This window comes from Triturus cristatus, chromosome 7 (assembly GCF_964204655.1).
Source record: "Triturus cristatus chromosome 7, aTriCri1.1, whole genome shotgun sequence".
NCBI classification, from domain to species: Eukaryota; Metazoa; Chordata; class Amphibia; order Caudata; family Salamandridae; genus Triturus; species Triturus cristatus.
Window position 1 is genome coordinate 1342896120 of NC_140590.1, and position 17639 is coordinate 1342913758.

The window sequence follows — 17639 nt, forward strand, 5'->3', positions numbered from 1 at the left end:
CCCCCCATCTGGTGGGGGCTCTTTTCCTACTCCTTTTTCTCTGTTTCTTCTATATTTCGGGTCTGGTTCCGGGGCGACAGGCACACTGCTGGGGGGGGGGGGCCGTACTCATCTGCAGAGGTGCAGGGTGGGGGGTTGGGGGAGGGGATTCTTTAGTCTTTAACCCCTTTTTTTCCATGGCCTCCTTTTCTTCTCTTCTTCTTCTCTGCTTTTTTCTGGGATCAGCATGGTAGACCTCCTTTGTTGTTAATCACTGCTGTTTCCTGAGTGCCATAATTTCCGTGGGGTTTCCTGGGTCTTAGGGCAGGGGGTTGCAGGCGCAAATGGCCGTGATATTCCTCTGCATCCTGAACTTCCTGTCTCAGCGCCATTGCTGTTTATTGTTTACGTTCATCATTCGGCCTGCCATTTTTCGCTGCTGGGAAACTGTTTGGCACCTGATCCTTCCATCCTCTTCTATTATAAAATGTAAACCTTTATTATCCTGATCTCCTAATTGGGCCGTTCAGAGACTGAGAGTATGCTAGCGTCGAGATTCTGCTCCCCGAGGTGCTGACTGTGATAGAATTGCTTTCTGTTATTCTGACTGTTTAGCGGCCGGCCCCGGAAGTTGTAGGCCCATACGTGTAATTGATTGGAATATCAATAAAGGTTTTTCAAAAAAAAAAAAAAAAAAAAAAAACATTCCCTGAGGCCAGCTGATTTCATAAAAAGTATCTTCAATACCATTTCTGACACGAAGAGTATGAATGGAAATTCCCAGGGTGGAGACAAGGATGTGTTCCCAATCTTTAAATCTCGGTCCAAGCCGGGGTTAAATAATGGTGAACCAAGTCCATCTCAGGCAGAGGTTGTGGAGTCAAAGAAATAGCGAAGAGGCAAGAAGAAAATAAACTCTCCGGAGATGTGCTAAAAAGAGTCAAAGAAAAATATGCTTTAAAGAGGTAACGGAGGCCTCACAGAGTGCAGAGGGTACAATGAAAATACTTCAAATAACTGAACAAGCCATGGTCTCTGACTCTGGTCTAGTTAATGCGTTGGCTGATGGGCCTGTCGCAGGACTAGTAGAGGAACACGTGTCCCGCCTTCACTGCATGCCGCTGCGGAATCCGATGGCTGCTCCTTTCTTGGATCCAGGTACAAAGAGGGTCCCTTTGTGCCAGAAGTGTCAAGGTAGTGACATTAATCTGGTTTCCCTATAACCCTTGGATCTGGTTTTAAATCAAGGGCAATTTTTAGTTCCAAACTTAAGGCAAACTTGATTATAAAATGTTCTGAATGTCCGCAATATAAGGGGACTGATGTCTTCCCAATTTTAGAATGGGATGGGTAGCATGTCATGGATAGCAGACCACCACCCGGGCCCCATGTCTTAGTGAGGGGCTTCCAAATGATTATAGGGAGATAAAAATCCACTTTGGCAAGCATGGCATACAGGTATCTATTAGGGAATCTTTGCCCTGCCGGCACAAGGTTTTCATGACGATGAGCCGAAGTAGCCACTTTCAACAACCATCCATTTAGCAATGAGCTAAAGATTATATCCTGGAATACGGCAGGAATAAAGAACAGCAGGGAGGAGCTACATTATTTGAGCTCATTAGGGGCTGATGAAGTCAGTCTCCAGGAGACCGGGTGCACGGAGGAATTGGCATGGAATCATTTCATTATTTTAGATTGTAAAGCAACACCCTAAAAGAGGGAGCATGTGAAGGGAGGGGCATGTCTGCTGTCTAATAGAATTCAGTGAAGGTAGGAGTGTAATAAAGACCCTAGTAATTTATTTATGGCTTTAACCCTGTTTAACCTCGGAGGAGAGCAAAGGTTTCCCCCCTACAAGTGATAAACACCTATATCCTTCCAGAGGCCTCTTATGATGCTTTTAGGAGAGTTTTTTTCTATATTAAAAAAGTTTCTGATAAGGACCATGCCCCACACATAATTATGGTAGAGGACCTAAATTGCAAAATATCTAATTTTGCTTCAGAACAATTATGGTGGTGGAAAAAGAGGAGGCACTACAGACCCCCAGCTCTTTTTCCCCTTAAAGTAAGAACGAATAAGAGAGGAAAAATATTATTGACTCAGCTGAAAAAAGTTGATTGTGTTATAGCGAATGGGAGGCTTACCTCGTACACCCCTGCAGCATTTAATCATAAAGCCCCAGCAGGAGCGTCAATTCAGGATTATGTGGTGGTAGGATGTACTTCTTTCCATTTATTGGGTCACCTAAAAGTCAAAGACCCCCTACTCAGTGATCATAATCTTTTAATCATTTCTGTGAATTTTGACAAAATCCTTAATAGTTCCTGGACACTTGATGGAGACATTACCAGGTATGATGTAAAAAAAACCATGGAGAACTCACAGGGTTTAAAGGACGAATTTGGGCCTCAGAGATATTCTAGAGAATTTGTTTGATCAACTGGTTGGTTGGGTAGGAAATTAAATTGAAAGTTGTAATACTTTTATAAAGCAGTTAGTTAATTATTTTAATCAAAAAATCCTGCGAGGAGATGGAAGGGGATCCCGCACCCTCTTCTTATGTTAAACAGGGAAATAAATGCCCTATTTAGGGAACAATATTTAGATTATGACTCCGAAAGGTAGGGTGTTGCTGTTAAAAAGGAGGAGGATTCGACTGAAATCCTGTTTGAAGAGAGAAGAGTGGGATAGGTAGGCTCTAGATTAAACGATGGGAACTAGCAGGAAAAGGCCAGACTAGAACCTTTTGGGCGCTAGTCGCAGAGGGTTGTGGAACATGAGCTAGATCTTCCCCCTTAGCTATAGAAGCATCTAGATGGTTCAATTTTATTCAGGACCTATATGCAGCAAATTAGGGAGATGTAAGCAAATCCTCAGTAAAAGGGGATTTCAATTTGTATGATCCTCCTTCTGAAAAAGAGATGGAGCTTGCAATCAGTGGAATGCGTACTTCGGCCGCGATGGGCCCTGACGAAATCCCTATTTCTGTTATAAAACAATGCGGTCCCCTTCGAAGTAAAATCATTTGCCTGGTTTTGAAACGCTACTATGAAACAAAAAAAATCCACCCTTCATGGACAGGGAGTGTTCTAGTACCACTTTATAAAAAAAGGGGATCATGAATTACCAGATAATTACCGTCAGATTTCCCTCCTTTATGAGGTGTGTAAAGTTTTTGCTAAATGCTTATTAACCCAGATTAATGATTGGGTGAAAGAGCATATAGGGTTTAGAAGTAAGCATGGAACGATTGATAATATGTCCGCCCAGCAGATAATAAATAAAAAATATGTTTTAACTAGAATGGGAGTGGTATATGCAGCTTTTATAGACTTCTCCACAGCATTTGACAAAGTTGATCGCCCTATGCTGTGGAATAAGCTTTTAAGTTTGGGTGTACCGAGTACCCTTTTAGATTTAGTTCTTTCCCTCCATAACAATTCCTGGTGTAGAGTTCTTTTGGGTGGGGATAGGGGCTTGTCTCAAGCCATTCCTATCCTAAATGGGTTAAAACTAGGGTGCTTGCTTGCACCTCTTCTTTTCTCCCTATACATTGTGGACCTCCCTGATCATTTAGCCCGGAGCAAGGGTATCACTCTGTTAATTGGGGGAAAGTCTATTGTGTGTTAATTCAATGCAGATGATATAAACATTTTTGATCTTACCCCAAAAGGGCTCCATAGGCATCTGCTGGCACTAAAACAATTTTCTGATGCCCACTATTTAAAGATTAATGCATCTAAAAGTAAAAACTAATGTATCTAAAAGTAAGGTTGTCAGCTTTCACAGGAGGAAAAAAAGCTGAAAATTGCAATTTTATATGTTCCTTGGGTCTTCCAAAGCTAGAGATCGTGAAGTCATATTACTTTTTGGGGAAGTTAGTGTGCGGAAACTTAAGTGAAAAAGCTCAGAAAGAAAATAACATAAATAAAGCCAATTTTCAGGCTAAATGCTTGGGCGCATTTTATAGGGCTACTGGGTGAAGGCATTTTGCACTTTCATTAGAGGTTTACCGAGCTAAGATCCCAGCCTATCTGCTTTATGGAACAGAACTGATTAATGTTTCTAAATATTTTTTTAAAATGTGATGGAAGGCCGTGTCGAATGAAATGTTTTGTTACAGAGTTGTTAACTTTTTAAAGTGCTTTTTAAAGCTGTATAAATGATGTTTTAGTCTGAATGAGACTGTGGTTGTGAATGATTCTAGCTGGATTACTGCCTCCCTTAGTCACCTACATCTTGCTCTTGCTGCTGCTAATGTATTTTATATATTGTATTCATTATACAGTGTTGGAATATTATGCACTTGTGGCACGATAGTCACTTTATGTACCTTTAAGTACAATATACTGTTCTTGTTCACCCATATTCCTGGTTCTGCTGCTGCTATTGTGTTCTTATATAATTTATTTATTTTATAAAGTCTGCACATTTTGCACTAGTGAGCATTAAGTGCAATACCCTGTAGTATACTGGGAAATTGTTTAATATGCAATTTTAAATATTGGACATTTTATTTGTTTGCTCCGCCCACTGTCGGGGTAGCTTTTATGTATTTTTGAACTTAAGGTTGCATTTTCGGTATATTTCTTAAATCTGTATTTTAGGGCATACACGTATTCTAAGACTTTGTGGACCTCCTCGGAGTTCCTTAACATAAATAAAAAAATAAACTTGAAACTTGGGAAGATTAGTGGACTGGACCTGTGTGAATGACACAGTACCCAGAACTTAATTTGAACTGGTGTTTACAGGTATAGAAACTATCACTTATTTTGGGGGGCTGGGACACTTGCAGGTGAGTACGCTACCCCAAGAAAGTCAGGCAAAGAAGCAAATGTAAACAGAGGACAAGTCCTTGCTAGGGCAAGTCATGTGACACCCCAAAGATGGAAGAAAACCTTAGCCATGATGCTTGCCTAAAAACATCAATTCCAGTGCCACGTTTGGCTGCATTTGGCCTGGTTTACCATGGATCATACAGCTTCAGGCTTGGGCACTTGAAATGTATCGATAATGTGTGCCTTGGCCAGCCAGTACCCACTAGACCTGCCTAAGCCACCTTCCCATGCAGCTGCAGCCTTGCAGGAGCCAGGGTGTTCTGAACTATACTCTAAGGACAGAAAGAAAAGAACTGCATCAAATTTAACACTGTGAAGTCAGCAGAATCACAGCTCAGAGCATTTTGCCATTTGAAATTCTGCCAAGGCCAACTCAACTTTCCATCACTCACTGGTGCTAGTGGTGGAAGTGGGCAGCCCTTGTAGTGGACTGTGCCTTTAAAGAAAACATTTGGGCACCTGACCTTTTTCTAAATGTAAGCACTGCCATGTAACAAAGGTATTAAGATATACAACAGAAACCATCATCCCCAAGCTAAGTGTATTCTGACTCATCAGAGAAGAACCTCCTTGCAGTCTTATCACACTGCAGTGCTTCCTCTCAGCTCCCTATTGAGAAGTGAATCACTTTCAAAATACTGTGAGTAATTAACAAAGCTTACTGATCACATGGCCTCAAATAACCCAGCAAGCCGATTTAACATAATACACCCACTCATAACCTAAGATACAGCAGAAAAAGCAAAATCACAAGAAATGCCGTTGCCCAGTAACACTACAGATACAGCATCTTGTGAATCAATGGAACAAAATGCATTGGGCCTTCTGTGTAATAAGACATCTGCAAATTTTGAGAAGCGTCAAAAGCCAATCCTTCTGACAAGTTTTTATGAATTTGACGAATATATACTTGCATTGACATAACTCTCTTTCCTGTCAACTCTACCAATGTATTTGTATTAAGTATCCTTTAGCGTTTTTCCTCACGTTTCACCTATCCCTCCTATAAAGTTCCATTAGCCAATCTTTTTCACTTATTCAGTTTCTAGTAGTCTGTATGGGACACAAAGCAAATTAAAAACACCAAAAAATACATACATAATTGCTAGTAGGAAAAAACACAATAAGACAGGAACTGAGATTCTTACTTGGTTTGTTGTCCTTTCCTTTGGTAGTAATGGTCAAGGTATGGATGTACAATCGAAGATACCAAGGTACACTCTCAACCAGCATCACTGGGAAAGCTCGCTTTGGGTGGGTGTTATAAATCACAGTGTTGAGTTCCCCTGTTTGAAGGCCATATCCGCTCACATACCTCTCTGCGTGGAGTATGGGTGGTTGTGGTTTAACTAAAAGAAATAAAATCCAATTTTGTGCTTTTCTGGTTATAGACATATATTTGTACTTAAACAGAGGGCAGAAAATTAAAGCATAGACACATCAACATTTCAGAGGGCATAGTAATTCTACTACAAAGAAAATGTTCCAGAGTCTTGTAGGAAAGTGCCCTTTTAGACCCCCCCCATTTTTGCCCTAGTACTGATGTTTTTTGACTGAAAGTGCACTGGGTCTCTGCTAACCAATATCTAATTGTAACCCAATTGGAAAGGACTTTAGCACCCATGCAAGTACCTAGTAAATGACATCCCTGGTACCTAGGGCATGGGTACTAAAGAGGGTGCCTAAGGGCTACTGCATGTATTCTGCCACCCCAAGGGATCCCCACACAAACTGCATGCAGACTACCACTGCAGGTTGAGTGAAATGGTGCAAAGCATTCCGAAAACACAACATGGCACACTCCCTGTGTGCCCTGCCAATGTACACTCCATATACTATATGTAAATGACCCTTACAGCAGGCCTTAGAGCCCTAAGGCAGGGTTCAGTATATTATATGTGAAAGAACCTCTGCATGAGCAGATGTGCCCCTGTGATGTCAAGTTCTATTGCTAGATATTGCAAGTGATCAGACAGCCATCTTAAGTTACCCAACAACATGATGGCTGCACTGAAAATACTTATGTTTGGTATCAAACACTTTGTCTTAATAAAACTTACTGACGCCAGTACTAGCTTTATTGTATGTAACATGTGTCCAGAGGACACCTTAGAGATGCCCCCTGAAAAACCTACTAGTCCCCTAGAGTGCTGGCAGACTGGTACCTCCCAGCCGGCTACCGCAGATGAGTTACTGACCTCATGTAGCTGAGAGCCCACTGTATCATAGGTAAAAAACAATGCGTGCTCTGGCGGAAGGTCATCACCCCTACGCCAGCAGGATGGATAGTATTAACATGACAATGCCAGAAGATTTGATATGCGACAAGGGCTTTCCCCTAGACCTAAGGAATGCCACCCCCCCACCCAGGGGGCCTATTCGGTACCAGAACAGACGGGAAATTAGTCAGTAGCAGTCTTAAACTTTCAGGCTAGGCCCATTCCTAAGGTGGGCCCACTGAAGTGGACAGCCGAGGAAAGGTTTTGCAATTTTGGATTTGGTAAAACTAGGAACTCTGGGTCAGGAATATGTCCACTCGCCATAGTAAGGGGTCTTTATAGGTGGTGCATTCACCCCAGGGGTGAGTAGCCCATTGGCTACTATCCTACACTTCCCTAAACGCCACTAGATTCAGAATATAGGGGTCCCCTGACACCAGGAATTCAGATTGGTCAACTTGGGAAGCGAAGAAGGACTAAGAAGAGCCGACATTGTAAGAACTGTGGACCAGCTCCGAAATTGGTGCCAAACCATGCCTGGCTGCTGTCCTGACAATTGCAGAGACCCAACCCATTTAGAAGATGCGCATCCTCCTAAAGTCTGGGAGGACGGTCCAGCACTTCAACAAGCTTGCAGCATCTCTATTAGGGTGGAGCAGCCATTCCCCTGCAGCTGCAGGCACTGACCGCACTTGTCCAGTACTCATTTTTGCTGACCACCGGGTCCACCGAGGGAGCATCTCACCAGGAGGAGATCACTGTGATCTTTGAGGTCAGTCCCATCTCTCCAGCAAGTTCTGAGTGGCTAGGCCCTCCAGGAGCCTTACAGCACCAATACCCTGGGTACCGGAGCATCTTTCGCAACCAAGGCTTGTTGAATGTCTAGCCCGGACATCACGGACGCCAAAGCCAACCTGCTGACGTGGGACTTCAGGATCAACAATGCCTGCACCCAGAGTGGCACTGCTGTTCTGTTTTCTTCCCCTCTCCAGGTCACCCAGGTAAAGTGCGAGCCTCCAACACAAGTGACCCGCCAGACAAAACACCTGTGCACCCGAGCCCCACAGACCAAGTTCACGTAAACCAACCGTGTCCCCTTGCCCCAAAGACCCTCAAAAGCCGAGCCCTCCTTTGGGTTCTGCCAGGCTTGTCCCAGAGTCCCCACTTGCAGCCTTTCTTTTACAGGTACTCCTCCATTGACTTTAACGCGTGGCGCTCGGGGCAACCAAAGTGACCAGCACCTCTGCACCTGGACTCACTCGGGCAGGTAAAACCAAATTGCTGATGGTTTCTTGGACTTAGGCCCCTAACCACCTTAGGTCCCACAAGGCACCCCAAGTAACGTTTGAAAGTATATGTATGCAGTGTATGCTTCTCCCATAAGACAACTTTACCCCATTCAGGGCTCATACCGCAAAAAACGTTGCTTGAGCATTTTACTGTTTTATTGTAAAAATTCTATCACTGAAAATACTAACCTCATTCCGTGGACTTTGGTGTCTAAAAATATATACAAATCTGTATTATTTTTCTAAATTAGTCTCGGATTCTTTTGAGTGTGTGTCTCATTTATGGTTTTAAAGCAGATAATACAACTATTCCCAACTACAACTACTGGCCTTTGGGGACATTAATGAACAAGAACAGGCAAAACAGTCAAAGGCAAATCAGGGAGGGGGGATCCAAAAGGGAGGGGGGGATAGGGGAGGATCCATACAGGCTGAATAAAGAAAAGACATCTGTCAGGCAGCGTTAAACACTCACATCAGATAAAGAGGAGTCGAGGGCAACGGGAGGGTAGGCACTGTGTCTCAGCCCGAGGCATGCTCGAGGTGTGTCAGTTTGAGGACACATAAATAGGTTGGACAGATCAATTCTCTGAATTTGTCGGATAGATACAGCATGCATGGACCCTACATTTTATCAAAGTGTTGCAACGTATTAGTCACGGTTGCTGCTAGTTTCTCCATATCCATTAGTTCCCACAGTTTATGCCGCCAGTCCAAGCTCATTGGGATTCCGCCAGAGCCCCACCGGGCAAGCAGAAGCTGCTCGGTAACTCCAATCATTAACTTAATACCTCAACTCTTTGAGGATTTTAGGCGCTATGTCAAGGGATTCGGCAGACCCCGTAGGACAGAACTCAGAAACCGAACAAAGATCTCATCTACCACGGCCAAAACCTCCATTAAAAAATGTTGTATCTTGGGGCAATGCCAAAGAAGGTGGGTAAGAGTACCAAGGTGACCACCCCACCTCCAGCAAGTTCCGTCCCCGCCCCTCTTCAATTGGGCAACCCTAGCTGGAGTACAGTACCAGTAATGTGTAATCTTGAGAAACATCTCTTTGCTAGAGGTATTACGGGCAGAGGCGCATGAGTGGTGAAGGATATCGCTCCATTCTTTAGTGGTAAATTTGTGTTTACATTCCCTCTCCCATCGTCGCTGTGCAGGCGATTTGGCAGGACTTGGGGCTACATTAAGAAAATCATAGATGCTCAAGAGAAGGCATTTGTCAGATAAGTATGTAAGAAGCTATTTCTCAAAAGACGTTTGGAGTCTACCGGCTTGTGGGTGAATTAGAGGATGGGAGTCACATTGTCGGATCGCAGTGCAGTGCCAGGAAGCCTCGGGGTGAAGACTATATGCAGTTCAGATTTGTGAAATGTCCATGAGGCCCTCATCAAAAAAGTCGCCCACCCTCTTGTAGTTGGCTTCCTGCCGGCGGATGATTGCATAGCCGTGCAACACTGGAGGAAAATCCGGGTTCCCTATAACAGGTGTCTGTGGGAGATGGAGGTAGACAATTTCTTTAGGACCTCCACCTTTTCTCAACTCCCATTGTGGCCCGAATTACTGGTGACACAGACTTCAGTCTGTCGGTGGTTTTCCCGAAGGCAATGGCACCTTCCAAATATGGATGCCAGCCACAGCCTGGTCCATGAAACACCACTGTTTTTTGGTGCTAGGTCTAGACCATTCCACCATGCAGCGCAATTGCGCTGCCTGTTAGTAGCATGATAAGTGTGGAATTCCCAGCCTGCCAGCCAGCCTGCCCCAGGACTGAGGGAGGTAGGCCTGCTTCTTCGCCATATGCCCCCTCTTTCCCTCCCAAATGAAGTCTTCAATGAGTACAAGTTGTGGGGGTTGCAGCGGCAACGTCTGCATAATGTATAGGATTTTCGGTAAGAGCGTCATCTTAACTGTGGCTAGGCACCCAAACCAAGAGAGACCATGCCCCTTCCGATTAGAAAGGTCTGCATGGGCGATAGCCAACAGTGTAGCGTAGTTGCAGTCAACAATATGCCCAGGAGTGGGATAAAGTTGTAACCCCAGATATCCTATCCCGCGTGTAGCCCAGGCAAATGGGAAGTGGTTTTCCAGTAGTGCTAGTACGGTCTTCGGGATGGTAAGACTGAGCGCTGAAGACGTCTGTAAGTTTGTTTTAAAACCAGAAGGCAATCCAAAAGTGGTCAATTCTTACATTACCGCAGGAAGTGAGATGTGCAGGCTCGATCAGACCAGCAGGACATCATCAGCGTATAATGCCGCTTTATGCTCTCTGCTGCCCAACGAAATGCTAGTGATGTCCCGGTTTCCGCTAAGTCTTTCAGGAAAGGGTTCCATATATAGGGCAAAGAGAAATGAGGCTAAAGGACAACCCTGGCAAGTGCCTCTAGAGATGTTAAAGGGCTGAGACAGGGTCACATTGACTCTCACTAATGCCCTAAGGAATACATAACCACATTGGATGAACGGTCGGCCTAGGCCACACCTCTCTAACACCAAGGGTAGGTATGGCCAGTGGACCCGATCGAAGGCCTTCTCCAAATGGACTGAAAGGAGAAGTACCCGAATACGAGAGCGCTGCGCCTTATCCAATAGGTGACAAATTAGTTTTTTACTGTCACTACAGCCTCTTTTTCGTATGAATCTGGTCTGATCAGGGTTCACTAAGCCTTGCATATAGGGGGCTAGACGATGCGCTAAAAACCCAGTGAAAAGCTTGGCGTCCTCGTTGAGCAAAGAAATTGGACGATAGGAGAAGCACTGTACAGGGTCCTTATTGGGTGTGGGAATCACCGTTATGGTGGCTAATTGAATTGTATCTGTCAGAGTTCCCGTACTAGTAAAGGAGTTATAAAGGCACACTAATATGGGAGCTAACAATGGCCGAAAGATCTTATGAAAATCTGCTGCTGTACCCATTATGGTCGGGGTCTTTGGCTGGAGATGTTGTATGGCCATGAGGACCTCCATTGGAGATATATCTTCATCTAATTTGGCTGCATCTCAGCCACATTATAAAGGGCGACATAGAATCGTTCAAACTCCTTAACCCCTTTGCCGTGGGGGTAAATCCCCCGTGGCGGGAGCACAGCTCCACTGTGCCTCATGACTAGCTGGGCTTGTCATAAGCACACAGCGGGTTAACAATTAGCCATCCTGGTGGACTCCGCAACAGTCTACACTCGTAAGAGTTTCCACCCTTTGCAGCATGGCTTGGGAGCAGAGACAGTGAACCAGTAAATTTCCCGCCTCATTGCCACTTGTGTAGTATACTTGTTTAATGCGCAACAGGGCATATTCCACTCTACCCATAGCTAAAGCTTTAAGATGTTTGTGGGTAAGTTGGTGCATCACTGATAAGGAACCAGACAGTTTATGCGCTTCCTCCAGGTCCTTTCTGCTTGCCACCATCTTAGCATGGGATTCACGTCTACCTTTATTGAGATGGTCAGCTATTGCAATAAATTGGCCCTTTATCACTGCCTTCAGTGTTTCCCACAACAAGGCTATGGGGGTGTCAGGAGTGTCATTGGTAGCTAAAAAGGAGTGGACAGCAGCCGTGATGTCAGTGATCGTCTTCTCATAGGTGAGCAATTTATGGTTGAGGCGCCATGAGCGAGGAGAAGGTGCAGTGCTAGGAAAGGCATATCTGAGAGTGATGGGAGAGTGATCAGAGAGGGCAGTTACCCCGATCTCTACCACAGAAATTGCGGAAGTGATGCAAGGCAACATTAGGTCTGGTGGGCAACAGAAAAGGAGGTATAGTCCCTCGTGGAAGTGTGGCAGTGTCTCCACACATCCTTTAGTTCTATGTCCGTAAGCTAGTGTGTGCATGTAGAGGCGAGAGCCTCGTTTTGTCCTACCGTCTGAGTGGAGCGATCTAATTGGTCCCCTCCTATAATGATGTCTGGGGTAGCAAGAATGAGGCCTATGACGTCTTTAATAAAGGTTTCTTGATGGTCATTCGGGGCATAGAGGTTAGCCAGTGTAAACATTTGGCCATGAAGGTCAATTCTTGTGGAGAGGAGCCTACCCAGTAGTTCTGTATGTGGTTGAGGCACCCGCCCTGGGAAATGTGTAGCGAACAGAATCTCCACCCCACCCTCTTTCCCTGTCCTGACAAAAAGTACTGGCGGTCAAACCATCGATTACGCAGGCATCAGCAGCTAGCTTTAAGGAGATGCGTTTCCTGAATAAGACATCTATCACATTTAGCATCCATAAGGAAGGATAGAAGTGGCAGGCGCTTCGCTTGAGCTCTGAGGCCCGTACGTTCAAGCTGAGTATACTAATTATCGGGAGGTGCGCGTCGGGGAGCGCTTAAGGTCAGGTGTGGTCCTGGTCGAAAACATGTATTGTCTAACAGAGCTGCTGTATAGTGGTGCTCAGTAAGTAGGAGTGTTGCTAAGGGATGGTGGTTAGGGAAACAGAGAACCATAAGGAGGGACATTAAACTGTACAACAAATGAGTTGCCCGTCTGGATCATGAGACATTGTCAACAGCATTATTGAGATAGGGACTTTATCTTTGTGTGATGTCAGAGTAGGTCGGAAAGAGTTGCTCTGTACTGGTTCTTTCATCAGAGGAGCAGACAGTTAGTTTTTGAAATTGTTTGCATTTGGTTGTGGTAAATTGCTAAGAAAACGCGCTCGTGAACTTGCAAGGGAGGGTGAGCTGCTACAAGAAGTGAGATCGATGACAGTGTGCCGCGCTGGCATTGCTCGTTGCTATAAAGCAGCAATGATATTAGTTGGACATGTCATAGCAATCCGCATTGGTACTGGTTTTGATCGGTGAACAGAGAATTGTGAGTGAAAAATCATTTCCTGGTTTAAATAAAAAGTAATTCGAGAATCTTGCATATTTTGATCGAAAATTACATTCTTTGAAGCATCACAAAGTCTAATGAAGGGAGATGTGACTGCACCCGTTAAAGAGGGGGAAGAGGCACCACCCGAAGGTTCGCCAGGTCGTATTACGGCCTTAGACGTGGGTATTCACACGTTTATTTGGCTCAAACAATGACATAAGATCACTGAGAAAGATGGTCCTTTGACATTTTCTCATTACGGGACATTTAATTTGATTATCAGTGGACATGTAAGGAGGACATTGTATGACATGAAACCACCTCCTAGACCTACACAATACGAAACATTTAATGCCTGGGAACATACGTCTCATCTTAGGCAGAGAGAGAGATTTCAGGGAAAGGTCAATGGGGCCATACAGACTTGTGCGGATGCTAGCTGGGATGCAGAACAGAAATCTGGGAGAACTGATATGATTGAGGGAGCTAGATTACATCCTGCATTAACGAGTGAGAAAGAAGGAAAGGTAAACAAAAGGATAAGAAAAAAGAAGAAAGACAGATGACAAAGAACAGAACACAGCTGAGGACAGTGATAGCGATTCAAATGAGGACTTTATAACCAAATTATTTGTAAACAGACCACCACCATATAATGTGACTCAAACTCGAGAAGCGAGTAATGTACATATGGGTGAGACTTTTGATGTGCCTATGGCACCAGTAAATCTAGATTCTACTTCAATGACAGCTAGTTCAGGAATGACAGCCCCTTCAAATTCACTTGCACTAAATGCCCCAGACGCACTGTTCCTGTTACAATTGGTCCTGTAGTTCCTTTGTATAAGCCTGGAATGGTAGGGAATACTTCACATACTTTGGCTGTTCCTACTGGGATGAGTACTTCTGGTAGCAATCCTGTGGACTCGACAATGAGACTAATTCCTCAAACTCCTTTGGTTCCATAACAAGAGAATATCCCAGATGCTGCAAGTGCAGACCATACATTGAATCGGAAAGGGTTTGACCCGAATTGAAGATTTTCCTGAAGATTGGCACCCCTTTTTCATGGCCAACACAAATGAGCCTCCAAGCGTTAATAACAGTACCCCCCAGGAAAGAAAAACCTAAGAGCCCACCAAATAATGAAATGTCCCTTTTGAATTCACTACCTGATATAAATCGTGGGTCCTTTAGCGGAGAGCTAATTCTTAATACTCTAGTAGATCAAACAAGTCTCCCTGACCGAGAACTTGATGACTGGCTCAGAGGTATAGATATCCCAACTAGTAGCAGAAATCCTGGAACAAATGGAAGGGATACTCTGGTCCCAGAGATAGACAGACCACTAGATGTGGCTAAATTCAAATTTGCATTGGAAGAGATGATATGGAAACTCTTGACATGTCCCACTTAAATGTCTATTGGGATGACGAGCTATTATTTATGAGTAAAGACATTACTAGACATGCAAACAAGCTCATGAAAGATTGTCTGAATTGGCTCACAGATGTGAAATTGACTTACAGAAATCTAAAGCCCTACAGAGAAGTTACAGTTTAAGCTTAAATGCCAGAGATCTTGCTAATATGAGAAAGCCAGGCGTGAAGTTACAGACCAAAGAATGAATTCCGTATGTTTGAAAATAGAGTGAATTAGACAGATGGGTAGGTAGATGGGCAAAGAAAAAGGAACTGAAGAAAGTTAGAATAGAATTACCTTTGTCTGGAGCGGAGTACGAGGATATACACACATTTCTCATGAGAGAGGTGCCTGGTGGAGGGTTTGTACACATACCTTGGAGCAGGACTGACCTTGCGTTGTTCATAAATGATTTTCCAAAATTGAGAGAGAACCCAGTGAAAAGGTACAGACAGGTTGATCGGTTTGTAAAGATATCGAAGGTTCTGTGAAATGATCTGAATACCTTATTTGAAATTGTGGTTCAAGGTGACTTATGGGTCAAAAGTACAGTTGCTATGGAGTGGCCCAAAAGGGAGCCGTTGAGACCTCCCATATCACATGCTCCGTCACCAGTGGTGATGAAAAAGTATAATCATGCAATTATGTTTTTGAAATCGAAAATATCTCCTAATGATATTGATTGTGTATAAATTAACTGAACAACCAAAGAGTTCAAAGAAACAACACATGCTTATTATGAGAGACTGTTGCAGGCATTTAAGCAGTATAGTGGAACAGAGACGATCAAGTCTAAAGACATGGGACATTTTGTGTACAGGTTTGTGCATGGATTGAAACCTGAAATTAGTTTGATGAGTCAATGGCACTAGATTTGTTGGAAGAGTAAGCCTGTTGACAGGATTTTGTGATATGCAAAATACAGCAGTGATGAATTGGAAATTAAACATAAGAAATTGAAGGGGAAGCTAATGGTAGCCCAGATGAAAGCTGCACAGTGAAGTTTGAATCAACAGTTTGGTCCCATGCAGGGAGTATATCAACAAGGAGCTCCTGTGATACAAGGCGGTCATAGGTTTCAACTGCAAGGTAGAGGTCATGGTGTTCCAATCGATCAAAGTACAGGGATTGATATGGGGACTTTGAAAAAGTCCAATCCTTACCATGTCTCCAGCAAGCTGGGGCACTGGAAGCGGGAATGTAGATTTAACTCTGGTGACATGGCAAATGGGAATCAGGTTCAGAATGGTGGATTTGTGCAATCTCAAGGTAATAATATGGCTCAGACACAGAGAGTACAGAGACAGAGTACAAAACTACAATGTGCCCCAAGCTCAGGTAATGCAGGTTCCACAAGCCCTGATGCCACAGCAAAATGCGAATGTTCAGAGATTTGATTTGAATCAAATTCCCAATTTAAACACCAATCCTTTTGTGAATTAGGGTACGTCTCAACAGTACTCTACAGACAGGCAAGGATTACATCTCAGACCTGTCGCAATGAGGGGGCCTGAGAGGGGAAGAGGATTGTGCGCTTGGTGCAACCCTAGAGGTAGACCAGAGTGGACCATTCGTGGATGGTGAGGTGAATGTTTATCGTATGTCATTCTTGATAGACACTGCTGCTACCCGTTCTACTGTGAGAACAGCAGAGGTTCCCAACCTACCCCTCTCGGGAAAAAGAATCCAAGTTGTAGAAGTCCTGTACCTAGGATATCACATTGAGAAAGGACAAATGAAGGTTTCACAAGAGACAGTGTTGGCAATTCTGAAAATGAATCCGCTAACTACCCAGAGAGAAGGCAGGATGTTCTTTGGAATGGTGGGCTACTGTCCACAGTCATTTCCCAACTTTTCTCTAGTGGCTAAGCCTTTGCAGAGGAGGACGGAGATGTGTCATATTGAGTACCATGGGGTGACAGCTTCATGCATGCTTTTCCAGAGCTGAGAGAATGTCTCTGCTGTGCCTCTGCTCGGGGAATGCCTTATTATAATAAATGTTTTGCTGTGAGAGTGAGGCTGCACTCTCTCAATCCTAACTCAGTTGCACGGGAATGCTCACAGACCCATTAGCTATTTTTCAGCCATACTTGATCCTGTAGCTACTGGTTTACCTGGCTGTCTTAAAGCCGTGGCATCTACCGGTGTCAGTATTGAACAGTGCAAAAGCATTGTTATGGGTCACCCCTTGACAGTTTTTGTTTCCCATTTTGTGGAGGTAATGTTAACTTGCACCAGGACCCAACACCTTACCAACAGTAGTCTCACTAATTATGAAAAAGTCATATTTGATGCAGATAATGTCACTTTGAGGAGATGTACTGTACTTAGTCGTGCTACAGTATTCCGATACCTGGAAATGATGTTCTTGAGGATGAAGTTGAGAATGAATGTCTTGATGTTACACATCTATGCACCAAGCCGAGACCTGACATACAAGATGTGCCACTACCTGAATCAGATTATGTGATGTTTGTTGATTGCTTCTGTTTACGAGACAATGAAGGAAACCGGAGATCTGCCTATGCAGTCTGTACTGTCTCAGGTGTGGTCAAAACATCCTGGCTTCAAGGAGTATTTTCTGCACAAGTGGCTGAATTGATTGCTCTTACTAGGGCATACTGTGTTTCAGACCAGCTGAGAGAGACCAGTTTCACTGATAGTCAGTATGGCTGTGATGCTGGTAATGACTTTGTCAGTTATGGTCACAACGTGGGCTTATGACCTCTGCAGGGTCATCCATAAGAAACGAGTGTCCATACCTATTAAAGGCATTACAGCTGTCTGCCTAGATTTCGGTTGTGAAGTGCACTGCACATTGCACCGACACTGATTACTTTACTGTGCGCAATACGCATGCAGACGAGACTGCACGGTATTGTGCACTGAACGCTTGTACCTTTAATGGGGAGTATCAGACCGAGAAGCAGGATTAAACAAATTGCAATCTGTTGTTAATTACAGTTAATACTTGGGATGAAGTTAAGAGGTTGCAGGAAGAAGTGTCAAAGGCAGAACAGTAAGGCTGGATTAGAGCAGGTTGTGTCAGAAGTGATGAAGACGACATTCGAG

General features: G+C 44.1%; 1 protein-coding gene across 1 annotated transcript in view; it reads right to left on the bottom strand.

Moving 5' to 3' along the window:
* The window catches only part of PIGT (phosphatidylinositol glycan anchor biosynthesis class T), a 253569-nt gene that overhangs the window by 102287 nt on the left and 133643 nt on the right, over window positions 1-17639 (bottom strand). Inside the window, exon 9 of the mRNA XM_085618986.1 lies at window positions 5975-6175. Coding sequence (XP_085475112.1) covers window positions 5975-6175 — 201 coding nt within the window. The remainder of the gene's footprint in view (window positions 1-5974; window positions 6176-17639) is intronic.